General features: G+C 40.6%; 1 protein-coding gene across 1 annotated transcript; it reads right to left on the bottom strand.

The window, feature by feature from the left end:
- Positions 1-857: 857 nt before the first annotated feature.
- Positions 858-10,293, bottom strand: LOC106883490 (uncharacterized). The gene is made up of 2 exons (XM_089344513.1): positions 10,106-10,293; positions 858-3,524 (listed from the first exon to the last, which is right to left on the bottom strand). The coding sequence occupies exon 2, from the start codon at positions 3,338-3,340 to the stop codon at positions 2,195-2,197; it is 1,146 nt and encodes a 381-aa protein (XP_089200639.1). The 5' UTR covers positions 3,341-3,524; positions 10,106-10,293; the 3' UTR covers positions 858-2,194.
- Between the last annotated feature and the right edge of the window lie 168 nt (positions 10,294-10,461).

Genomic DNA, 10,461 nt, shown 5'->3' with positions numbered 1-10,461 from the left:
TCTCATGTGTGTATCGTTCATTTATCATTGTTCCACTTTGTTTTTCATTGGAATACTATGTCTCTCATTTGAATAGCACCAGTTCTTTGAGGTTGATGAAATTTTCTCATCCAATCAGCAGACCAATTGAGGAAACCAAATATCATCATCATCATCATCATCATTTAACATCTGTTTTCCATGTTGGGTTGGACATTTTGACTGGTGCCCTTCCTAAAGCCAATCACTCCAAAAACGTAATGGGTGCTTTTTACATGTCGGTTATGAAAAACCAACATCAGCCACGACTGTGGTCTCAGTTGGCTTGACAGGTTTTCTCAAGCACGGTATATCGCCAAAAGGTTTCAGTCACTTGTCACTGCCTTTGTAAGGCCCAAAGTTAGTAGGGTGCTTTCTACATGCCACTGACATGGGTGCCAGTTACAAGACACTAGCATTGGCCACAACTACGATTTCATTTGTTTCGACAGGTTTTCTCAAATACGGTATATTGCCCAAAGGTCTTGATTACTTGGACACTGCCACCACGAGGCCCAATCTTCAAAGGGTGCTTTTTACATGTCACTGGCACAGGTTCCAGTCACACAACATTGGCATCGGCCACAACTACGATTTTACTTGGCGTGATGGGTTTTGTATGTTTGTGTTTGTCTTCACAACTGGTGTCGGTGTGTTTATGTCCCTTAAACTTAGTGACTCAGCAAAGGAGATATACAGAATAAGTACCAGGCTTAAGAGAAAAATTTTAATTAGTGGGATTGATTAAAAAACAAAAACATTCTGGTTGTATTTTACCTGAAACCGAAAGCCTGGTTCCATTAAAATGCCGAATCAGAATAAAAATCCAACAGAAGCAATTTCCTAAATATTTATCTCTTTTATTATATCTTTATTAAGGATGGTGAGCTGGCCAGGTCAACCAAGCACTGCCCAGACAAACTGGGCTGAACTGGACCAGACAAGCTGAGCCCAGTGAACCAAACCAGCACAACTCAGCCATCCCAAGAAGGCCACATGTACAACATTTATGAAATTATGAAAGACATTTATTATAGAAAGTAACATGACGTAGAATAACAAGTGAAGCATTGACCACAGCATATTGTATGTGGTAAGAAGCTTGCTTCTCATTCACATGGTTCCAACAGAAGCAATTTCCTAATTATTTATTTCTTTTTCTTCTAACAGTGGAGAAAAGAAAGGAAGAGAGGTAAAGATGGAAGGAGAAAAAAACTTTCTTACATGTTTTTAAAATTGTTCCAGTGTAACACGTCTTTGTGTAGTTACATTCAATGTCTTCACTACAGACACATACAAAAGCTCTCATACGTTCATCCAAGGAGCAATATCATATTTTCTTGGGAAATATATGAGTTGGTCTTCTCTGTGAATAACAAACATGTGAAGTTAAGAGTCTTTTTGGAGAGAATGATTTTCCATTTATATCACAATATGGATTCTCTTCTGTATGAATGCATTAGGGTGTAGTTGTCCTCATTTCAGTGGGATGGTTTGTCAAAGATATCAGTGATATCTTCTGTAGGAATATATTTGTGTTCAATTAATTTCGCCATTTGATTCAATGATTTATTACACTGATCACAACACGGCTTCTCTCTAAGATGAAGATGTTTAGCTGAGGTACTTCCATTAGAGAATGGCTAACCAGAAAAGATCTCTCTCTTGTAAGTATGCACCTGTGTCTAGTTAAGTGAATGGAGGCGCAATGGCCCAGTGGTTAGGGCAGCGGACTCGCGGTCATAGGATTGCGGTTTCGATTCCCAGACCGGGCGTTGTGAGTGTTTATTGAGCGAAAACACCTAAAAGCTCCACGAGGCTCCAGCAGGGGATGGTGGCGAACCCTGCTGTACTCTTCCACCACAACTTTCTCTCACTCTTTCTTCCTGTTTCTGTTGTGCCTGTGTTTCAAAGGACCAGCCTTGTCACACTGTGTCACGCTGAATATCCCCGAGAACTACGTTAAGGGTAACACGTGTCTGTGGAGTGCTCAGCCACTTGCACGTTAATTTCACGAGCAGGCTGTTCCGTTGATCAGATCAACTGGAACCCTCGATGTCGTAAGCGACGGAGTGCCAACAACAACTAGTTAAGTGGGAGTTTTTGAGAGAATGATTTACCACAAATATCACACTGATATGCTTTCTCTCCTGTTTCAATACGTTTGTTTTTTGGTTCACACATCATTATCAGAGAATGAATTATCATGGTGATATGCTTTCTCTCTTGCGGAAATACATTTGTGCTTATTTAATTGATCATTTTGAGAGAATGACTGACCACAAGTATTACACTGATATGGTTCCTCTCCCGTATGAATACGTTTATGCTTAGCTAAGGTACCTCCTACAGCGAATGACTGACCACAGATTTCACACTGATATGGTTTCTCCCCTGTATGAATGCGCTTGTGTACAGTTAAGTGTGTATTTTCAGAGAATGATTTACCACAGATATCACACTGGTAAGGTTTCTCTCCTGTATGAATACGTTTGTGTGTACTTAATGTACTTGCTGTAGAGTACGACTGGCCACAGATGACGCATAGATATGGCCTCTTTCCTGTATGAATGCGTTTGTGATTATTTAAGACATTATTTTGAGAGAAGGATTTACCACAGACATCACACTGATATGGTTTCTCACCTGTATGAATGCGTTTGTGTGTACTTAAGATACTTAATGTAGAGTATGATTGACCACAGATAACACACTGATAAGGTCTCTTTCCTGTATGAATGCGTTTGTGATTAGTTAAGACATGACTTTGAGAGAATGATTGACCACAGACATCACAGTGATATGGTCTCCCTCCTGTATGAATGCGTTTGTGTCTAGTTAAGCTGCTTCCTTCAGAGAATGACTGGCTACAGACGTCACAACGAAATGGCTTCTCTCCAGTGTGGATACGTTTGTGTTTAGTTAATGTACCAACTTCAGAGAACGACTGACCACAGCAATCACACTGATAAGGTTTCTCTCCTGTATGAATGCGTTTGTGCTTAGTCAAGGTTCCTCCTTCAGAGAATGACTGACCACAGATATCACAGTGGTAGGGCTTCTCCCCAGTATGAATGCGTTTGTGATTCGTTAATGCATATTTTTGAGAGAATGATTTTCCACAGATATCACACTGATACGGTCTCTCTCCAGTATGAATACGTTTGTGAGTAGCGAGGCTTTCTTTTCGAGCAAATGACTTTTTACAGATATCACAGTTGTGAGATGGTTTCCCTATATCTTTTGGCACCTCCCCATTAAAGTCAACACTTTCCGTCAGCATTTTACATTTCACACTGTCCTCACACAATTCCCTTTCCATAATTTATATTTTCTCACCACAATATGCAGATGTTTACACACTTCATTCCTAAAACAATTTCTTATCCTGGTCAATATCTGGAGATGCTGCAAACTCTTTTGTAATCCAAGTTTAATAGGAATGCAAAATTATCATTGAAGAGTTCAAAGATGATAAATTCTTTAATCCAATGTTATCCAGTAATCTGAAATAAGAGAGAAAAAGTAGAAGTTATAGAGGATGCTTCATAAAACAATGGAGATTACACAGATTTTATATGTTAGATTCATGATTCATCATCATCATAGGTTAATGTTTGCTTTCCATGCAATCATGGGTGGGACAGTTTCACAAGATCCGGCCAGTTGTGAGGGACAAATGCAACAGCAATACACACACACACACATATATGTGTGTGTGTAACTTCCTGAAGCACTGCAAGGGGATACATTGTATATAATATATATTTATTGGGTGCGTACATATATCTATGTGGGTATGTGTGTGTATGTATGTATATATATATATATATATATATATATATATATATATATATATATATATATATATGTATATATATGTGTGTGTGTATGTATATATCATCATCATCATCATCATCGTTTAACGTCCGCTTTCCATGCTAGCATGGGTTGGACGATTTAACTGAGGACAAGTGCAACCGGATGGCTACACCAGGCTCCAATCTAATTTGGCAGAGTTTCCACAGCTGGATGCCCGTCCTAACGCCAACCACTCAGAGAGTGTAGTGGGTGCTTTTATGTGTCACCCGCACGAAAACGGCCACGCTCGAAATGGTGTCTTTTATGTGCCACCCGCACAAGAGCCAGTCCAGGGGCACTGGCAACGATCTCGCTCGAAAACCCTACAAGGCCAGTCAGGCGGTACTGGCAACGGTCACGCTCAGGATGGTACATCTTATGTGACACCCGCACAAGAGCCAGTCCAGGGGCCCTGGCAACGATCTCACTTGGCTTGCCGGGTCTTCTCACGCACAGCACCTTTCCAAAGGTCTCGGTCAGTAGTCATCGCCTCGGTGAGGCCCAATGTTCGAAGGTCTTGCCTCACCACCTCAGCCCAGGTCTTCCTGGGCCTACCTCTTCCACGGGTTCCCTCAACTGTTAGGGAGTGGCACTTTTTCACGCAGCTATCCTCATTCATTCTCACCACATGTCCAAACCAGCGCAATCGTCTCTCTTGCACACCACTACTGATGCTTCTTATGTTCAGCTTTTCTCTCAAGATACTTACACTCTGACGGGTATGCACACTGACATTACACATCCAGCGGAGCATACTGGCTTCATTCCTTGCGAGCTTACGCATGTCCTCAGCTGTCACAGCCCATGTTTCACTGCCATGTAGCATGGCTGTTCGTACGCATGCGTCATACAGTCTGCCCTTTACTCTGAGTGAGAGTCCCTTTGTCGCCAGCAGAGGTAAGAGTTCTCTAAACTTGGCCCAGGCTATTCTTATTCTAGCAGTTACACTTTCAGCGCACCCACCCCCACTACTAACTTGGTCACCTCTAGTTTTTCTCCCTGGAATGAGATAGAAGTTGTTTCCTGTTTGTTTACAGTGTTTATTGCACCTGAACATCTGCCACATACAAAAACTAACTTTGTAGTTAATCTGCCTTTGATATTGCTGCACCTCTTATGTGTCCATAGCTTGCACCGGGTACATCTTATAGAGTTACTACCTACTCCTTTACTGCATACTGAGCAGGGCCATCTACCTGAAGGGGTTTGTGTTTTATCTACCTTCCTACTTATTAGGATTTTGGTTTTTGCTAGGTTGACTCTAAGGCCCTTCAATTCTAGTCCTTGCTTCCACACCTTAAACAACTTCTCTAGTTCTGATAGTGACTCCGCAATTAGGGCAAGGTCATCAGCATAGAGGAGCTCCCAGGGGCAACCTGTCTTGAATTCCTCTGTGATCGCCTGGAGGACTATGATAAATAGGAGGGGGCTGAGGACGGAACCTTGGTGGACCCCTACCTCTACCCGGAATTCATTACTGTACTCATTTCCAACCTTCACCTTACTGGCAGCATCTCTGTACATGGCTCGCACAGCTCTCACTAACCATTCTTCTATCCCAAGTTTCCTCATTGACCACTAGATAAGGGATCGGTGGACCCTGTCAAAGGCTTTCTCCATGTCAACGAAGGCCAGGTACAGAGGTTTATCCTTGGCTAGATATTTCTCCTGCAGCTATCTCACTAGAAATGTGGCATCAGTGGTGCTTTTACCTGGCACGAACCCAAACTGCATCTCATCTAAATTGATTCGCTCCCTAATTAGTTGGGCTATGACCCTCTCCGTAACATTCACACGAATTACTGTTGTATAGGACAGTGATCCAGCCACAGAAAATGGGACTGAAACCAGCCGCTATGAGGACAGCCTCCAAGTATCAATGGTCTACCCTATCAAAAGCTTTGGATTGATCCAAATTGATCAGTGCTCCACCCATGCCATGTTACTTAACTACCCTGTCTATGATGTTGCGCATGAGGAGAAAGTTGTCAGAGATGCTCCAGCCCGGCATGGCGCTTGTTTGCATCTTGTCAACCAGTTTCTCAATGACTCGCGCCAACCTCTTGGCTAACACCTTGGCCAAAATTTTCAAGCCTGCATTGAGCAGAGTGATGGACCTAAAGTTATCTATTACATTCCCCTTGTTTGGATCTTTAGATAGGTAGATAGAGCGAGATATGAATAAACAGACAGGGATAAGTAGACAGACAGACAAATAAATAAAGAGAAGAAAAAGTTCAAAAAAATTGAAGGCGGGGGTGAAATTTGAGCCCCTTGTTAAACTTTATAGCATTAATTATTGGTGTGTATTTAATTTACATTTAATTATTATTTACGATTATTTAAGGCAAACACAAGTAAAACCTAAATTCTTTTCACTTTAATATTTTTGTCCATATTTAATTTTGATTTGCATATGTTCATCAATTCGCTTCAATCAAAACAAAATCAAAATTCTAAATTGGCGGGGAGGGATTAAAATCCCCCCCCCCCTCCCACTTGTATATTCGTCATCTCCGACATCTAAAATGGAGGAATGGAGTCCGAAAAACCTTTTTGGTAAATTTTGATATTAACACCCGCACAATTTTCACTAAGAAAGTAAAAATTTACAGAAGACGACCAAGAGTTACTTGAAGATGAAATGGTTGTTCTTCTACCGGGAGCTCGAAGACTGGAATAGTATAGCCCTTTTCCTTTAAGCTAAGACAATTATATATAAAAACAGTCGTTTTTTTTCTGCTATTCTGGTGATGATTTTTTGAGTTAGCTTACCAATTATTTTTGTTGGTAGTTAATTTATAATATCATCATCATCATAATCGTCGTTTAACGTCCGCTTTCCATGCTAGCATGGGTTGGACGATTTGACTGAGGACTGGTGAAACCGGATGGCAACACCAGGCTCCAGTCTAATTTGGCAGAGTTTCTACAGCTGGATGCCTTTCCTAACGCCAACCACTCAGAGTGTAGTGGGTGCTTTTACGTGTCACCCGCACGAAAACGGCCACGCTCGAAATGGTGTCTTTTATGTGCCACCCGCACAAGCCAGTCCAGGGGCAGTGGCAACGATCTCGCTCGAAAATCCTACGAGAGCCAGTCAGGCGGTACTGGCAACGGCCACGCTCAAAATGGTGCATCTCATGTGCCATATGTATATATATATATATATATTCTTGGAAGTCTTCTGTAATTTTTTTTTCTTAATGAAAACCGTGCGCGTGTTAATATCAAAATTTACCAAATTTTTTCCAAAAAATGGCTTTGTCCAGGAGAGGTGCGATTCTGCATTAACCCCCTATCTAATTATATCGCCATCAAACAACATTTTCATTTCGTTACCGATTCCTCTTACCTTCTGTCACATGTTCTCTTATTTACAAATGTACCGGTGCTACCTCAATACGAGATCTACAGCACTATCGGTAGTGTATGCTGTGAAATGACCTCACCTGCTTTTCTCACCTTCCATCCTATGAATTTATTACTGGGATTAGGGTAATAGTGAGCTTTTCCCAGTCACACCTTCATCATATATGCTAGAACAGGGGTTTTCAAACTTTTTGGGTACTACTAAAGCAGCACGGTCCCGAACTCACAGTCGCGCGTCCGCGCTAGCTAGTCGTGAGTGGTCGATCCTACAAAAAGTGCGCACGCGCCTGCAAATGAATACGTATTTAGGGTTAGAGTTAGAGTGCGCTAGCTAGTCCTGAGTGGTAGATCCTAACCCTAACCCTATCCCGTATTCATTTGCACACACGCTCGCATGCGCACTTTTTGTAGGATCGACCACTCAAGACCAGCTAGCGCGGACGCGCAACTGCGAGTTCGGGACCGTGCTGCTTTAGTAGTACCACTTTTTGACTTGCGGACCCCTTTATATTTCAGGCTTTACCTTAGAGATGGGCTATGACCCTCTCCGTAACTTTCATAACCTGATCTAACAGCTTGATGCCTCTGTAATTATTAGTATCTAAAGCGTCACCTTTACCTTTGTAGCAGTTTACTATGGTGCTGCTACACCAGTCATTGGGTATGACTCCTTCGTGTATCACCTGGTTCGTAATACGGGTGACTAGGCTATAGCCAACACTACCAGATATTTTGAGCATCTCTGCAGTGATTCCTGATGGGCCAGGGGCTTTCCCTGTCTTCATACTCTTAATTGCTTTATCTATATATATATATATATGTATATGTGTGTATGTATATATATATATATATAAATATATAGTTTTAGGGAAAATAACCAATTTTCAAGAACTCATCGATGAAAATCCACTATCACATATAGAAATTTCTTTTCTATTTGAAAATTGGTTATGAAACACGTGTAATCATTTTATTATATTTATCTTATGATATTTACTTTACTTTATATTATACTCATTTATTGTGCTTTTAATTATTAATTTTTCTATATGTGATAGTGGATTTTCATCGATGAGTTCTTGAAAATTGGTTATTTTCCCTAAAACTATATATTTATATATACTTTATCTATAAGGCTCAATTTAATATTAATTTTTTATAAATTGATTTTAATTGAGTTTTTACCTGTAATTTTGGATTTTGTCCCTAATATTATTATATATATATATATATATATATATATATATATATATGTATATGTATGTATGTATATATATAATATATATATATATATGATAATGAGAGAAAGAGCACACCAATCAATAACTGCCTCTCCTCATGTGGCCCTTCCCCCAAAACTAAATCATCTTCTACAGTTCTCTCACAATCATCCCAATTCCTCTTTCCTTTTTTGCTACCCACAACCGTCACAGTTCTGAGGCCATTCTTCTTCTAGTATGGTAATATAAGCAACCAGTTGCAGTAAAAAAAAAAAAAATTTAAAAAAAGCATAAATTTTCAAAAATTTATTCCACCCCCCCCATCATTTTGAAATGTGTGGCGAAAAAGAAAATTTGAACCCCCCCCCCCTCGTCAAAACGGAGAAAATCCAATCTATGTCTTCTGCAAGCTATTCTAGAGCTCCACATTAAGAATATAGATCCAAAACTGGGAAAGAAAGGGGAAAAAGTTTTTTTTTTTTTTTGCACGTATGTTTAAGTGACACTCTCACTCACTCTCTCTCTCTTTCACATGCATACAAAAAAGATGTATGCATATACATTTATGTATGTACGTATACAACACATTCCTTCACTCTCTCTCTCACTCACTCACACACACACACGTACATCTTTCACTTCAAAATAAAGTAAAATAAAAAAAATGCTTACGGAATAAAGCCAGCTGATCCAAATAACAGATGCAAAGCAAAACGAAGGATCACCAAAAAAGGGTAAAAAAAAAAATTAAACACGAATTTAACAGTAAGCGACTCAATTGGTCGCACGCCATAAGGTTCTAAGGAACCTACTGAAGCAAACCAACACGCTCGTGGCATTTCCACGGACAATGGCGAAGCTAAGGCGTTGGAACGGCCAAATGCGCTCACGAGCATTACCTGACACCTCGGTAACGCGAACCCCCAAATGATGACAAGAACTTGGCAGTTAGTGGCCCAGTCCCTCCAAACGTCCGATTTGATCTGTTTTCTCAGACCTCACCTGCTTTTCGCACCTTCCATCCTATGAATTTATTACTGGGATTAGGGTTAGAGTGAGCTTTTCCCAGTCACACCTTCATCATATATGCTAGAACAGGGGTTTTCAAACTTTTTGACTTGCGGACCCCTTTATATTTCAGGCTTTACCTTAGGGACCCCCTTATAAACGCTTATGAAATTTATACATAAATATTTGCTTAAAATAACATATTTTTGCATTTATTTATTTAACAAATAGGTTTATTGTCGATTAAAAAACATATATAAAATCAAATTGCCCATAAAAAGTATTTGCTGTTCACGGACCCCCTGTCATGTCCTTGCGGACCCCCTGTGGTCCGCGGACCACAGTGTGAAAACCCCTGATCTAGAAAGTACTGAGAAAAGATGCAGCCGATTCGTTTGTGACATTCCTAAAAGATTTAAGAAGCATCATCGTTAAAGGATTTAAGTGTAAATTCTGTCAGTTACGCATGTCATTAAGAATAGATAATTATACGATATTATTCAACTCGATTTTTATAATTGTGCCGTATAAACGGTTGTGGTGGAGGTAGACGGCGGCACACAAAAGTGACACAGAAGTAAATTGCGGGTAGGAATGGGTGTGGAGCGGAATATTTTGGGTCTTACCTCAGATAATCACTCGTTTTTCCTCTCCCAGGTTGTGTCAGGACGTCGACGAAGAAGAAGAGAAATGACAGAACCTATTCACGACTCAAATAAGCAGACATTCGCTTTCTGTTTAGCATAAGAGGAGGAGAAACCAGGAGCGCAGCTGGCGTTTCCGTCTCTCGATTTTAAGACACCACATCGCGCTCCGATCAGGCCAGCTTCCGACTTTACCTGGTGACGTCACGTCCGCTTCCCATATCAGCCAATAATAACAGACTTACAATGTCAGCTGATGTGGTTTCGATTCCTGGACCGGGCGATGCGCTGTGTTTATTAAGCAAAACACTTAATCTTTTTAGCCCCTTGGATAGTAG

The sequence above is a fragment of the Octopus bimaculoides genome, chromosome 28 (assembly GCF_046866305.1).
Source record: "Octopus bimaculoides isolate indiv1 chromosome 28, ASM4686630v1, whole genome shotgun sequence".
NCBI lineage: Eukaryota > Metazoa > Mollusca > Cephalopoda > Octopoda > Octopodidae > Octopus > Octopus bimaculoides.
Note: the sequence above shows the minus strand (reverse complement) of the source record. Positions and strands in the feature narration are given on the sequence as shown.

Bases quoted from the DNA above. Each gene is read 5' to 3' on its own strand.
- LOC106883490 (XM_089344513.1), bottom strand. From the start codon at position 3,340: ATGGAAAGGGAATTGTGTGAGGACAGTGTGAAATGTAAAATGCTGACG.